The 16054-nt window shown below is 39.6% G+C and overlaps 1 protein-coding gene across 2 annotated transcripts in view; it reads right to left on the bottom strand.

Moving 5' to 3' along the window:
• JAKMIP2 (janus kinase and microtubule interacting protein 2) overlaps positions 1–16054 on the bottom strand; it is a 146406-nt gene that overhangs the window by 54563 nt on the left and 75789 nt on the right. For both annotated transcript variants that reach the window (XM_005599322.4, XM_014730591.3), the window contains exon 2: positions 1680–1956. In XM_005599322.4, the coding sequence (XP_005599379.1) occupies positions 1680–1808 (129 nt within the window). In that variant the 5' untranslated portion in view covers positions 1809–1956. The remainder of the gene's footprint in view (positions 1–1679; positions 1957–16054) is intronic.

Here is a 16054-nt window from a genome sequence, read left to right as displayed (position 1 = left end):
CTTCTGACTCTCCAACAAATGTTCTTGTTTTTCTTTCTTTGTTTCTTTTTTGTTTTTTTTTTATGACATCATGCTCCCTTTAGTTTCATGGAAACTAAGACATATCCTTCACAACTTTACCTTGGGGTCTGGTTATCTAAAGTTAAGGCACAGCTGAGATAGGAGGCAAGGGGCTTTGGCGGAGCCAAGCTTTATTATTGCTGAAACTAGGAGAAATAGATTTTTGGGGAAAATAACTAATTAAAATTTAATAGTAATGACAAGGAAGAAGAGGTAGTTAAACAGAATAAGGATTTTTCTTGGTTTGTGATCTATAGCTCGAAAAAACATTTTCTTACTATACAAAGAGTTACGTACATAAGCCTACTTTGTATTAACATAGTTGGCTCCAGTTTGCATCGAAAAAATACATCTTATGTGCATTGAATATTTCAAAATGCCTTCCTATTCATCACCCAATTTAATATTCACACCACTCTGGTGGGATAAGTGTTAGCATATCCATTTAAGAGATGAGATTCAGAGAAGTTAAGAGACTTTCCTAAGACTAGTTAGCAACTGATTCAAGTGCAGAGCATATTAGACAGAATATCACCATTATTTTTTTTGAGAGTTTACTATGTGCCAGGCAGCAATCTGAGCATTTGACATGAATTTTCTCATTTAATCCTCATAAGTACTTTACATCCTTGCCTAATTTAAACCTCATCACAGCTTTACGAGACAGTAGTATGTTATTGATGAAGAAACTGAGGTATAAGGAATGAATCACCTTTCATTCATTCCTCTACTCATTCAACAAATATATATTGAGCTTTTCAGTTCTGGGCATTTATTTAGGCTCTAGTGATACAGAGGTAGGGTAAGACTCTGCTATCATAGAGATTACACTGGACTGGGGGAGAGATAAGCACTAAACAAGTAAATAAATAGATATATAAATTGCTGTGAAACGCATCAAGTATAGTCAGACTGTCGGGGCTAACTGAGCATGGCAGTGTTGTGCTGTAGAGACAGTGGTCAGATAAACGTCACTGGAGCTGACACCTGGAGGAGGTAAGGAAGGAGCATATAGCTGATGGGGGAAGAAAAGAGCAAAGGCCCTAATGTGATCGGCATCTCTCTCTTGATCCAGCAGAGAGGCTAGAACAGAGTGATCCAGGGCAGAGAAGTGGAAGAGAGTCAAAGAGAGAGCTGGAGGAAATATCCTGAGTCGTATGGAAAATCTTTTGAGAGAGGTAGGAAGCCAGTGGAGGGTTTCAAGCAGTGGAGTGACATGATGTGATACAGATTAGAAAGACTGCTCTAAAAGCCATAGGGAGAATAACTTAGGGAGGGTAAGGGTGGGGCTTGCCCAAGGTCATACACTACTAAATGTTGGGAGGTAATAGCGGTGGGGGTGGTTGTCTCAATTTTTATACCTGGTTTCCTGAGCCAGGCTTCCTGAGGAGGCAGAGATCAGTCCCATGAACAGGTGAGTCTGACCATCTGTGTATCCTGTGCTGAATTCCCTCCTGCCACACACAAGAGAATCTCCATGTGTACAGGGGTTGTTGCCCTCTCTGGCAACTGGCAGGAAGAAGCCCTGAAGTTGCCTCTCTGGCAACTGAGGGAGGTTGGCAGGTAGAGCTGGGCCCGAGCTGCTCTCAAGGCTACAGCCACAGGAAGCCCTCACTCACCTTGGACTTCTCTTGATGCAGCTCTATCTGGATGTCGGTGAGCTTGGTCCTGAGTTCTTCGTTGGCAGCTTGAAGGGCGACAATGAGCGCCTCGGGCTTCTCGCCCTTATTTCGCCCTTTCTTGGACATTGTTCCTTTCTAAATGGAGTCTGTTGGTTTTTAATTCCTTTCAAACAGGTGCTGCCATGTTACTGCTTCTTATCCCGGAGTGCGATGTTTCAGCATTTACTGCGTGGTGCTCCTTGGTAGGGTCTCCTCAGCTGCTGCCCTGGAAGCCCTGAGAAGAGGCAGAGACAGCAGTTATTGTGGCAAAGACCTGGGCTAAGTGCCAGTCAGTCACCCTCAGCCTGGGCTGCTGGTAAGAGCCTCCTCCTGAGGGCTCCTATCTCTAGGGTCTCCTGTGCATGTTGCACATGAATTTACAGCGATGTTTCCAAAGGGCTGGTCTGATCATGTCAGTGCTCTGCTTAAAATCCTTCAAAGACCCTCTGAGCACATGAGCATATTTTTCACATCTCAGAGTGCTCTTTGCGCCAAACTTGCACATTCTCCCAGCCTATCTCCTCCATTTTACTCACTGATATTCTGGCCATAAGAATCTCTTAATTTTCTGATTCTTCTCTCTTCCTACAAGGACTTTTCCTACTCTATTCATTCTTCTACATCCTCTGCCCAGCCTCCTCATGATCCTCCCTTGTACCCTTACCTCACACACTGTCACACATACAGTTGAGCAGGACTAATTTTTATGACCCCTTCAGGTCTCAGCTTCCATATCAGTTCTTCCTGGAAGCAGCCCCTACGGTGCTTATTTAATTGCGGTCGCCTCCATGAATCTATAAACTTTGTCAGGGCAGGAACGTGTTGTTTTTATTTACAACTTGCTTTTCAGAATCCATCATAAGGCCTGGGACATACCACGTACTCAATTAGTATTTGTCACCTATGGACATCACCTATGTGATGACTTCATGGTCACCCCATAGAAAGTCTCAACTTTAAGAAAATTCGATATATGAAGACCTAGAATTATACAATGGATAAACTGTGAGATGTGGGGATTAATTACAAATGGACTATTGGGTCAATTGGGTCACTCACTTATTCATTCCTTCAGTCAATATTATTAGAATTCCTTCTATAAGCTGTGCTAGGTACAGTCTGTTGAAATTAAAAATAATTCAGAGTTTCAAGGCAAGAAGAAAACAATCAAAATCTCTATCTATCTTTCTATCTGTCTTCACCACCATAATCATCATCACCACATCTATCAGATAGGCGTCATTAAAAAAAAACCAGTTGTTTTGGAAGTATTGACAAGGACTTCTTCCAATGGGGTGAGTAAGGATGGTTCCCTGAAGAAGGTGGTGCTGGCCTGGAACTTGAGGCATGAGTAGGATGTTAACAGATGGAGTAACAAGTGAAGCACCCTGGGTGAAAGAAATGGCAGGTACTGAAATACAGTAAAGAGAAAGCACAGTAACTCTTTTGTGTAAAAAATGGGGGCCCGGTGAATTACAAGCCAGGATACAGTTCATGGGCACTAGTACTGGAAAGGTTGCCTGGAAATGATCGATTGTGGGAGACCTGGAATGCCAACCTTAAAGTATTGGAATCTTTTTCTTTCAGGAAGCAATGGGAAAGCTGCCGAAGTTCTTAGCAGGTGGTTATCCTCAAAGCAGAGTGGGGAGACTATCGAGGCAGGGAGACCAGAGAGAAGGCTACTGAATTTGTCAAGGTGAAGGTGATGAAGGCCTAATCAGAATAGTGGCAAGACGACAGAAAAAAGAGGGACATGTCTTGATTTACAAGTTCTTAAGTGCTTCATAGAAACAACAAGGTCAGAAAAATATGAATACTAAACCATTAAAGTCATGGGAAAAACATGACAAGACACCTGAGAAAGTTTCCCATGCAATCTTTAGGAAAATTAGGTATTGTGTACATGGAGGTGCTTCAGCCCAGAACTAAGGGGAACTCCAACTGATCAACCATATGTACCAGCAGCTGCTGCTCTCTCAAGACCCCTGGTATTCAGCCTTGAGGACCACGCTGGGATCCTGGGCTTTCTGCCACTGCCCCCATGAGCATTGAGGCCATGCCCTTTGGAGTGTGTCCCTAGGGAAAGGTTAGGGGACAGGGAGGATCAGCCTGTCTATAGCAGTAATGGAACTCTCCACCATATTCCACCTGAAGCTACATGCTGGAGTTGTCCTTCATGCTTCTTTTGCAAATGTTGCTAAATCATTAAAGTGTATGGCTTGTAGACTTGTAAGACCCCATCATTCTTTGCTTTTAGTATTGAAATGAACTTAATAAGCATTTACTGAAAATTGCATGGCAAACATCACTAGGCACAAAGATAAAGAAGACAGTACTTGACTTCAAGCAAGTACTGGGTGAGTAAACTGACACGTATATGTTTAACCGGTTTCTCTCCCTCTAGTTGATCTCTAAATGTTTCTGGTCCCCCAGGCTTGCCCAAGTTATCTCCACTGGCCCCACCTATACCGTTGTGACTCTCAGTTTTATATCCACAGCCATGACCATTCCACAAACCCCAGACTCATATAGTCAACTGCTTACTTACCAAATCTACTTGGACACCTGATTGGCATCTCAAACTCAACCTAACTAGCACAGATGTCTTTATTACTAGTCCCTCAAAACCCTATCCTCCCCAGGTTTTCTTGTATTAATAAATGGCACCAGCACATGCCCAGTTGTTCCAGATGTAAGCTTAGAAGTCATCCTTTCTTCTTTTATCTCTCATTTCTCTTATCTAGTGCTCCAAGAAGTCCTTTTGTTTTACCTAAAAAATACGACTCATTTTGGTCAACTTTTCTCAAACCCCAACAGTGCTGTCAGAACACAGAGGAAAGAGGAATTTGGGAAAAGCTTCACAGTCGCTTCATAGCCTTATAGTCTTCCAGAATGAAGAACGGACTTTTCTAATTGGAGATACAGAAATGGCAGAGGAAAGAGCTTGAGAAAAACTTGGAGTCACAAATTTGCCTGATGTGTTTAGAGAAGGCTGCAAACTGGGAAGAGACAGGCTGGCGTTAGATGTCACAGGTTCCTGCATGACCAATGATTAGATTTCATTATGTAGAAATGAGTAAATATGGCAGCATTTGATATAAGGGTAATAATAAAAACTTATAGTGACTGACTGCTATAAACCCGTCATTGGACTAAGCACTTAACATACTGCTCTCATTTAACCCTCAGTAAAAATAGGGGAAAATGATTCACAGGAGGATTAAGTAACTTGCCTAAGTTGACTGAGTTAGTAGGTGGTGAGGCCCAGATTCAAATCCAGGCAGTCTGAGACTGGGACCCAAGCTGTTATCCTCTGGGCTGCACTGCCTCAAATTTGCATTTCTTAAAAGCTAACTCTGGCAGTGTGATGGAAGACGAGTTACTAAGGAGGGAGGGAGAGGCTGGAGGCAGGAAATCAGCTGCTTCGATGGTCCAGGCGAGAGGTAATGCAGCCCTGAACTAGGCCATGGTCATGGGGATGTGAAAGGGGTGGGAACTCGGACACATGGAGACTCTGATGGAATCATGTTCTACTTTTATTATAACATGCTTCTCTCCCACTGCAAATAATGAGCACCAGCTCTCTAGCATTGCTTGCAGCAAAAATGGCAAAGCAACAGCCAAATTTTACATTTTAATTTAGAATCTTTTCCCAAAAAATATAATACTATGTGCCTGACTTCTTGTATTTTTAATCTGTGAATTACTGTGAACTTAGTCCCACAAGGGATGGAAAAAAGAAAAGGGTAAATAAATTAGAGGAAAGAAATTCAGGAGAGAAAAAAGTATCATAGGAAGTTATGGATAGAATCAACTTATAAATATCTTAAGGTGAGCACCTGTTCATAAGTACGGTCCCATACAGCCCTCTGGACGAGCGGAACTTTTGAGAGTCTTTTCCAGTGGTGATGGGTGTCTGGGAATCTCACAATTCTCATATATAATTTCACTACAATGCTTTTGTCACCTTGTGCTGCCTTGTTTTCTTTTTGAGACTATGGTATAATTCACATATCATAAGATTTACGTTTTTAAAGTGTATAATTCAGTGGTTTTTAGCATATTCACAAGGTTGTACAACTATCACCACAATAGATTTTAGAATTTTTCATCACTCCATGAAGAAACTCTATACCTATTAGTTATTCCCTATTCCTCACCAATTCCCCCAGCCCTAGGCATCATCAATCTATTTGTCTCTAAGGATTTGCCTATTCAGGACATTTTGTATTAAATGGAATCATATAATATGTGTTTTTCTGTGACTGGCTTCTTCCACCTTAGTGTAATATTTTCAAGGTTCATCCATGTTATAGCATGTGTTGATATTTCATTTCTTTTTATTGCTGAATAATATTCCACTGTAAGGATAAAACTGCATTTTACTTATCCATTCATCTGTTGATGGACACTTGTGCTGCCTTTGCTTAAGTTGCTTGAGGTCTGGTTTCTAGAGAAGCTGCCAGTCATGAAGAGGGACATCACCCCTTTAAGGAGTGGGCTCAAGAGGATAAAGGAAAGCTTGAGGGTATCACTGCACACAGATGGAATGTTCCTGGACCATCCAAAGAGCCCTTGTCATGGGTAATGTCTGACACAGCAGAAGATCTGGAGGAGAGATAGAAGCCTTGGGCAACTAAGGGTCCATCCAGGGGACACTTTACTACATTAACAAACTTGAAGGAATTTTAAGTGAGCCCCAAGTTTCGGGGTCCTGCAACACTTTGAGGTACCAAAGGTGTGAATTTTAGTACCTGGTCCTACCCTGTCCTTAAATAGGTACTTCCCAGAGCCACCAAGGTTGAGTTTCTCTGTAACCAAGTCTCTGATAAAGATATCAGAAATTTAGAGACAGTCTCTCAGGAGTATTTGCATTTTAAAATAAAGGTCATTGCTTGAAAGCTAACCTTAACGCAGGAATGAATGATCAATGGAAGAATTACAGCCATCACGCACTCATTCACTTATTCACTCATTTAAAAGGCCTGCACTGAGGAGGAAACACAGTGTAGTGCTTGAGAGCAGAGCTTCCCAAAGCTTTGGCCTGGTTGTGTTAAAATCTACTGCAGAGCTTTAGCGACTCTGGAGCTCCAGCTCCGGAGAGTTTGACGTGGTAGTTGTCAGGTGATTCTGATGTACAGGTATTTTTGAGAATTTCTGTTCAGAATATGGGCTATGGAGTCAGACAGACCTGAGTTTAAGCCCCACCTTTGTGTTAGTAGATATGGATCTTGGATAAATCACTTTGTTCTCTAGGCCTCAATATTCCTCATCTCTGAGATGGGGTGAAGGGAATGGGGATATTTAGTGCTATGGCACTGGATTGTTTGACAAGTAAATGAAAGAGTGAAAGTGACGGTCCCACACAGCTCATGACACATGAAGGTTACCATTTATTGAGTGCTTTCTATTTCTGCTATTGGCTAAGGTGGTTGAAACAAAATAGCCTATAAGCTCTGTCCTCAAGAGCTCCACTTGAGTAAGAATGATAGGAGATGTGCAAAAATAATGATAATTCAAGTGCCACACGTACTGAAGGCCTCAACTATTTAAAAAGCTGTTCTTCTTCTTGGTTCTCTAGAGATTTATTTAGGCATTGGCACAAAATCCTTGAGAGAGAGAGAAACCAATGGAGAGGCGAGTGACATGAACACCAGCAGATGAGGATCAGAGAAGTTAATGAACTTGAAAAAAATTGCACAGCTATGAAATGGCAGAGCCATGACTCAAATACACATCTGTCAGTCTCCAAATCTTCTTAACTGTAATAAGAATTCTTGAAGAAAGGTCGAGATTCAGCTCTGGTTGTAGGTAGGCTGAAGAGATGGTAGAGGCATGAAAATGTCAGCTGGGAGCTTACGAAATAGAATAGTAGAATGTGGTGGTTAGAAGCTTGGAATTTGAAATCAGAAAAACTGGCTTTGAATCAAATTTCCTAGATGTATACTCTTGAGAAATTAAACTCTCTAAGCTTCTATTCCCTTACTGTAAAATGGAGAAAGGGATATATTTACCTTACTGAGTTCTTGCAAGGAATATATGAGCTAAAGTGTTAAAATAATTAGCAAATTATTATTATCATTATCATGATTTTTATTTTTCCAGGACCTACCTATCCACTAAAAGTCAGCTTAGATGTTAAGGGAAGAAGAAATGATTTATTACTCCTTTGTGTTAGAAAGACAGGCCAGGAAAAGCATAGAGATCCCTGAAAAAACTAAAGAAATTCATGCTTATGCGTTTGGGGAAATGGGACCTGCATTGTCAGCAACCATATTCCCAGGAGTCTTGGCTTTGCAGCTGGTTCTGCCCTAAGCTATAAACTGAATAAAGTCGTTATTAATCTTAGAGTTTCCAATAAGGCTGTTGCCTCTGAGCTATGGTTTGAAAAGCAACTGTAATATAAAACAGTTAGAGTTCCTATGTATAAACCTAAATGCTGCAACACTTCTCCATAATTACTATTGGGACATGTCCACTCTACCAAAGACTCATTAGTTTGTCTAAGCTTCTCCCCTTTCGTTTCCAAAGACGATGCTTAGAGTCAGATGTTAGTGTTTAAAATGAACGAATTAAACTTATTTACTTCATTCCTGGTGACCTGCAGAGATACGTTATCACTTGTTAAACCCTTCTCTGTGCAGGAAAAATGTCTCACTTTGAATTCATGAACTTGACACAGCCATTTAACATAAGGGAGGGGAGCTGATATTTAAGCGAGTCCAACCCTGGAGTTCTAATTTCCCTATATAGAGGCAATGAGGTGGTGTGGCTACGGGGTCAAAAGCTGTTAGAAGAAAATGAATCTGAAATGCTGACACTCCACATGGTAGCAATTATGCATTTTCAGGATTGTAAGGTGTCAGGCTTGTATGTTTCTTTGTGTTTTTTTTTTCTTTCCTCCTATTCTTCCACCGAATTGCCCTCTTTATCACATAATAACAATAGTAATTATTTTATTATTATAAATTATTTAAAGTCAACACATTGTTTTTCATATGAAAGAATGCTACATAAATACAACCAAAACCTATTACTCTTGAAGGATTGTTTTTTTAGATCTCAGGTTTAAAACTTTGCATTAGAAATATACTTCATAAAGTGTAGAGTAAGAGAGAGCTCTCTGGACACACACAAGAGACAGCTAACCTCTGTGAGGAGGGATGTCAGGAAGGCTGGGTGGGAGTGATGGCTAAGTTGAAATCCAAAGAAGGTAGGATTCATCCAGAACTGATGTACTCTGCAAAACTGTGACTTGGTCATGCAGCAACTTGCTTGGCTTCCCTTTCCCTTCCTCCCCTCCCTGGTGAACTCCATCCTACTCATCTTTTAAGGCCCAGATCTAAAGTCATCTCATACCACTTTGCTTCACACCTCTTCACCACGCCCTGGGTGGAACGAATTATTCCCTCAACTGGGTTTCCTTTTTCTCTTTGAAGACACTTCTTATAGTACTCATCATTCATTCTTTAACTTATTGATCCACCAATTCACAAATGCTTATGAAACATCTGGAGGGGGAGATGTCTGTGTTAAGCAAGATGCAGGGCGCCTGTCCTTCCCAGAGAAGGAATCGGCAATTTAATACAGTGTGATAATTGCACACACAATAGAAAATGGGAATCACAGGAGTCTTGGTGGGTCAGGAAAGACCCCTTCGGAAAAGTGATACATAACCAAGATCTGTAAGATGGGAAGGAAACAGCCAGCAAAGAGTTCGAGTGGAAGGAATGTTCTAGTTAGAGGGAGTACTGAGTATGAAGGTCTAGAGGTAAAGGAGACTACGTATGCTGCTCTGGAGAAAAATATAGGCCAGAGCTTGGTGAGTAAATGGAAAATGGCAAGAGATGAGCTTGGAGAGGTAGGCAAGGAGCAGTTGGTAGAGAATCCAGTTGTGTGCTGCATAACAATGTTTCAGTCAATGATGGATCACATATATGATGGTGGTTCCATAACGTAGTACCATATAGCCTAGGTATGTAGTAGGTTACACCATCTAGGTTTGTGTAAGTATGCTCTATGATGTTGGCAGGATGAAGAAATCACCTAAGGACGCATTTCTCAGAATGTTTCCCCGTTGTTAAGTGACATACGACAGTAGTATAAACTATGTTGTGCACGACTATAGTATAAACTGTGTTAAAGGATATGGACTTCATCCCCACAGCAATGTGTAGCCACCAAAGGGTTTCACGTAGGGGAGTGATTTGATCACATTTTGGTTTTAGTAATAGTCCCCTGGCAACAGAGAATGGAATGGACTAAAGGGGTAAAGAGAGATGCAGAAAGAACAGTTAGGAGGCTGTGGTCATGGATATTACAGCTATTAAAATAACTATATTTATATTATATTTTATATTATAGTTTATATAATAGTTATTCTTTATGTGACTGAGTCCCACCTAGGGGTAAAACTGTGTCTTATTCATCTCTGTACTCATAGTACCTGTCACAACTACTGCCACAAAGTTGAGTTTAATTAACATTGATCCACATCCAAGGAAAATACTGAGATTGAGGAACATATTTCACAAGTTCTACAAAGATCATCTATAATAAGGTTTACTAAGGGAAATTTCTTTATTTTGTAGGAGCCCTTGAATGGCTATTTTGATTTCAGGCAAAAGTTAAAGACTGGTGTAACAGTTAAATATACAATAAAATTAGGTGAATTTTTGTTTGAGTCATATGCTGAGATTTCATGATCCTTGCTGCTATCCATCATACTCCCAAGCTTAATCTCTCACTCTTTAGCACTGAGTAAGTCATCTCGCATTGCACTTTTTTTTTTTTCAGGAAGATTAGCCCTGAGCTAACATCTGCTGCCAATCCTCCTCTTTTTTTGATGAGGAAGCCTGGCTCTGAGCTAACATCTGTGCCCATCTTCCTCTACTTTATATGTGGGACGCCTACCACAGCTTGGCTTGCCAAGTGGTGCCATGTCCGTGCCTGGGATCCCAACTGGTGAACCCCGGGCGGCCGAAGCGGAACATGCAAACTTAACTGTTGCTCCACTGGGCCGGCCCTGCATGGTACTCTTTTGTTTGGATGTAAAAGGACAAGTTTAGCAAAATACATCTCTGAGCTCTATATGTTCTCATTTGCATTATCCTTTATTTCTGGATGCAAAATATTTTACAACTATTGTAGAATGAGAAGTACTAACTTCATTGGACACGGGCAAAATCTCAAACACAGCAGGAAACAATTAGGTACTCAAGGTCAGACATAGTAAGAAACATGCATCAGAGCCCCTGTTGAAAGTAGGCACTTATTCTACATGTACAAAGTGGTACACAGAATTAAAGAAAAATATCCAAATCACTGGAGGGAGTGGTCTTCAGAGAATTATATTTATAAGTGACAGCAAGCTTTTCAATTTTAGGCATAAGTGAAACCCATGTAACCTATTCTGTTGTTTCCTTGGTGAGTATTTTCAGAAACCTTGAATTAAAAAAAAAACTATCTTAAAGGCACCTTTGAAAAGTGTCAAACATGAGCAGAAATTTCTATATATAGGAGATAAATACTGTGTACTTGCTATTAAAAAAAGGCAAAACAATTTCTGTACTAAGATTTACACTGATTAATATTATTTAAGTAAAAATACATAAAGTTTGAATAAAATAGTTTTTGGATATATTATATAGTTCTATTATAATGAATAGCATTTAATCTTCCATAATCTGTTGAAGAGAAACTGCCTATTGATATTTTCCCTATGTTAGGAGATGGTATAATGTGGTATGATAAATTACAGAACAATATAGATTATTTTTTTAACATTTAGGATTCTGTTTTCAATTTTGACCCAGAAACCAATGCTTAACTATATATTTTTTCCAGTTGATAGGATCTTGGAAGCAAGACTGTGGGGCTGAATAATGGACGGTAGTCAATCTAACCTCAATGTGGGCCATACCCTGTAGGAAAATCATTTAAAAAAACACATCGTGGGGTTCTGGCCTCGTGGCCAAGCGGTTAAATTTCAGCACTCTGCTTCAGTGGCCTGGGTTTGCAGGTTTGATCCCTGGCACGGACCTACTCCACTCATCAGCCATGCTGTGCAGGCATCCCACATACAAAGTAGAGGAAGACTGGTACAGATGTTAGCTCAGGATAAGTCTTCCTCACCAAAATAAACAAACAACAAACAAACAGAAAAAAAATCACAACTATCTCTTGAACCATTATTATGTACAAGGTATTATGTTAAAGTTGAAGATGATGCAATATGTATTTACCAAAAAAAGTTGTACATACTATGTGCCAAAGGAGTAGAGGAACACACACACAGAACAAGAGGAATAATTTCATGAGGGCAGAGACTATGTTTTGTTGGCTTCTTATTGAATCCCAGTGCTTTGCACAGTGCCAGGCACAAAGTAGATTCTAAATAAATATTTCTGAATAAATAAACGACTATCGAAAGACAAGGCCTTCCTTCTTTTTATGGCTGAATTATATTCCATTGTTTGTGTGTGTGTGTGTCTGAGTTTTCTTGATCCATTGATCCATTGGTGGATGCTTAGGCTGTTTCCATGTCTAGGCTATTGTAAACAATGCTGCAAAGAACATGGGGGTGCAGATATTTCTTTGAGATAGTGATTTCATTTCCTTCAGATATATACCCAGAAGTGGGACTGATGGATCATATGGTAGTTTTATTTTTAATTTTTGAGGAACTTTCATACTGTTTTCATAGTTACTGCACCAATCATTTTGTAATATACACATAAATTAAATCATTACATTGCACAACTTAAAGTTACACAATGTTATATGTCAGTTATATCTCAATAAAGCTGGGGAAAAAAAGAGAAGGCCTTATGATTAAGGCTGGAACATGAAGGATGAACAGGAGAGACTGAAAAAAGTCAGGAAGGTAGGACAAGCGGAAGATAAATGTGAGGCATAAATTGTAGATTATGATGTCTGGTGTAGAAAGTTCACTATGGGGAACCAATGGCTAGAAAAATAAGGAAAGAGTAAATTATGCATATCTTGACAGCCTAGGTACTGAATTTACATCTTGTTTAGTAATTACTGGGAATCTGATAAACAGTTTTAGGAGAAGATGCATGATCTACTTTTTTTTTTAAAGGAAAATTACTCTTGAAGTTATGTGCAGGGCAGAATGGAACAGAAAGAAACCAGGGGTTAGAGGTCCAGATAGGAATCCATTGTCCACATTTAGATATAAAAAGATGAAGTTTGCATCAGGATGGAGAGCTACAAGGGCCTTTTTCCTTCCTAAGCTAAAGGAACTCCTATTCATCTCATCAATGGAAAGGAGTCATACATGTGCTTATAAATAACAAGAAATAATATTTCAGGATGCTTAATATAAGCCAGGCACTATGCTAAGTGATATATAGTCAATTTTTATTTAATCCACATTATAAATATAAATTGGGCCTGTTCACCACTTTATCCCCAGTGCTTAGCATAGTATCTCACATCAGGTACTCAAAAATAAAATGTTTGTTGAAGTAAGTGAATGGGATCCAAATGAAATTTTCATTGGCAAGAGTAAAGAACACCTTAAACCCCAAAAATATTAATGTTGCTCTCCAAAAATACAGACTATTATAGAAGGAGGTAAAATTCACCACTGAGTTAATCATAATTTTATTTTACCCCATATTAAACTCTGAAGTATATTAATAATATCTAAGTATTCAGAAATTTAAGCCACATATTTTCAAATGTAAGCAATTTACATCTGAGAAACACATTTTTTCCCCAAAGTTTTCTTTGACTTCTTATCTCCTGGCACAGAAACTAGAAATTACAATTTCTCATTTAAGGTTTTAAACTGTCTATAGACAGTTTTGTTAGGAAAATCAAAGTCTCAAAGGCTCACACTTTTTTTCTCCACATGGACCCTAAAGGAAGATTCTGAAAGTCAGTATTTCCTCTTTGTATAATAAGCAATTTTGATATTCCAAAGCCCCAGGGTCCTGGCCTATAATGTTCTAGATCATAATAGCAGTTGTATCAAAAATTATTAACTTCATGTGCTTACTCATCTGATACTGTGACAGATGAATACTATTACTACTGCTAACCGTCATCATAATTATTATTATTGACCATTTATGCTATTTACAAGCATTATTCTTTTAATACTCTGCGGTGGGTGTTAAAAGTCATCTAGTCCAGCCCTGAACGTATGATTTATGAATCCTCTCTACAACTCTCCCCATTGGGAGAGACCAACATGTAAATAATGAACTGCAGGCCCGAAGATGTGATGAGTTCTCTAACAGAAGCAAACCAGGCACTATTGGAGCGGGGAGGAGGAGATGTAACTCCCCGGGGAGGACTGGGACTGCCTCTCAGAGAAGGGACGGCTGAGCTGCATCTTGAAAGACGAGGGAGGATGTGTTGCATTGTTGAGAGAATAAGGAAGACCTGAATAAACAAAGATGTGGTAAGAATTATGGATGTAACAAGACTATTGATTAACTGGAGTTGCGGGAGGATGGAGGAGGAGGCAGAAAGAATTTGGAAAGCGCTCATTTTTATATCTGATACTAAGTTCATCTCTATTCTTATACTTCAGGTAAAATACTTAATTTAAGGGAAGAGGGTTCCACATTCTGAAGTGTAATTTGAAAAAATTTTTTTATTAATAATACTAAAATCTTTCTATACATCAAGCAAGGTATTTACTCTTGTACATATATTATCACACTAAACAAATTCATGATATAGCTATCATTTTCCCATTATACATGAGAGGAAATTACAAATGTTTTAATTTGCCAAACATTACACAGCTTGTATATCTATGAGCCATTCATTGATTCAATCATTTCTTGAGAGGCTATGATGTGTCAGTCAAAATTTAAAATCACACAACTAGAAGGACCCACAACTAAAGTATACAACTACGTACTGGGGGGATTTGGGGAGAAAAAACAGAAAAAAAATTTTAAATCAAGTCAGCCTGATTAAAAAACCTTTGTTTAAACCACTACACATCACTTGTCTCCTCTTTACTATCAGAAAGGGAATATCTTTGTTTTTCTTTTTCATGTCTATTATTATCTTTAAAACTCTCAGACGACTCAAAAACAAACCCTGTTCTATAGAAATCACAGTACAAGATTACTGAACACATTTCCTGCCCAGAGCGTCGCAAAGATTTAACAAAGGTCGGGCACTATTATTGCAGCAATGCTCTGAGCTCTGACTGAGTTAATCACTTAGGGCATTTCACTGATAAATCCCATTTTTCAGGGCACTTATAACCTAGCAGTTAACATTTTTCCTGTGTGAAATAGGATAAGACAAGGGAGTACTCTACTCCTGCAAAACAGTGTGCACAAAATAGCACTTAAGTCTTAAATGATCACATGAGATAGATAATTAAATGAGATGGGATTTGAAGCCTAAATCTAGGGCTTTGGTTGAAAACCTTCTGATAGTGTTGACCTGTGTGCTTTGTACAGTCTGACAAAATATAATCAATAGGAGTAAACAGTAATCACTAATATTTCCCTTGTATTCATTCAGATGGGCTAACGGACACTGAGTGAAACAGATGACTGACTTTCAGCCCAGAGCTCGTAAGCAATGGGGCGAAGATTCAGTTGAAGTTGTTTGACTGTAGAACCCGTGGTCTTCACTCTGTCACCACAGTATCTCCCGTGGAGAGTGGCGGTGAAAATTCCATGGAATAATGCAGGTAAAGGGTTTAGCATGGTATGCGACCAATAAGTACTCTCTTTTAAAATCAGTTTATTTGACAATCGTACTGAATACTTACTAGTTGCCAAGCACCGTTCTTGGCACTGAATAAATAAAATAAAATGAAATAAAGCAGATCTACATCTCTGGCTCACGGAGCTAACATGTTACTTGGGAGAGTCACATGATAAGTATGATAAACAAATAAAGAAGTAGTCTGCTAGATTATGACAAAGTGCTATGGGAAAAAAATAATAAAGCATGGAAAATAATAGGAAGTGTCCAGGTAGGCTGTGATTTTCAACAAAGGAAAGCTTAACCAAGTCGGTGCTAGTGGTTAAGACTGGAAGGGGGTGAGCCACGCAGATACGTGGGAAGAAAGCATTCCAGGAGTGCCAGGCAAGGACAAGAGCTCCACAGTGGGCACAGACGTGCAAGTTCCAGGAACTGCAGGCAGCCAGCGACGCTGGAAGAATTACTGAGCTAGGACAGCAGCCAAGTTGAGGGCAGATGCTAATGGAGGGCAGCCTGTGCAGACCATGCTGTGATTTTCAGGCCATTTTACATTTGGGCTTTTATTCAGAGTGAGGTCCCACTAGAGAGGGTTTGACAGGAGGGGTGCCCTGAGCTGACTT

This window comes from Equus caballus, chromosome 14 (assembly GCF_041296265.1).
Source record: "Equus caballus isolate H_3958 breed thoroughbred chromosome 14, TB-T2T, whole genome shotgun sequence".
NCBI classification, from domain to species: Eukaryota; Metazoa; Chordata; class Mammalia; order Perissodactyla; family Equidae; genus Equus; species Equus caballus.
Note: the sequence above shows the minus strand (reverse complement) of the source record. Positions and strands in the feature narration are given on the sequence as shown.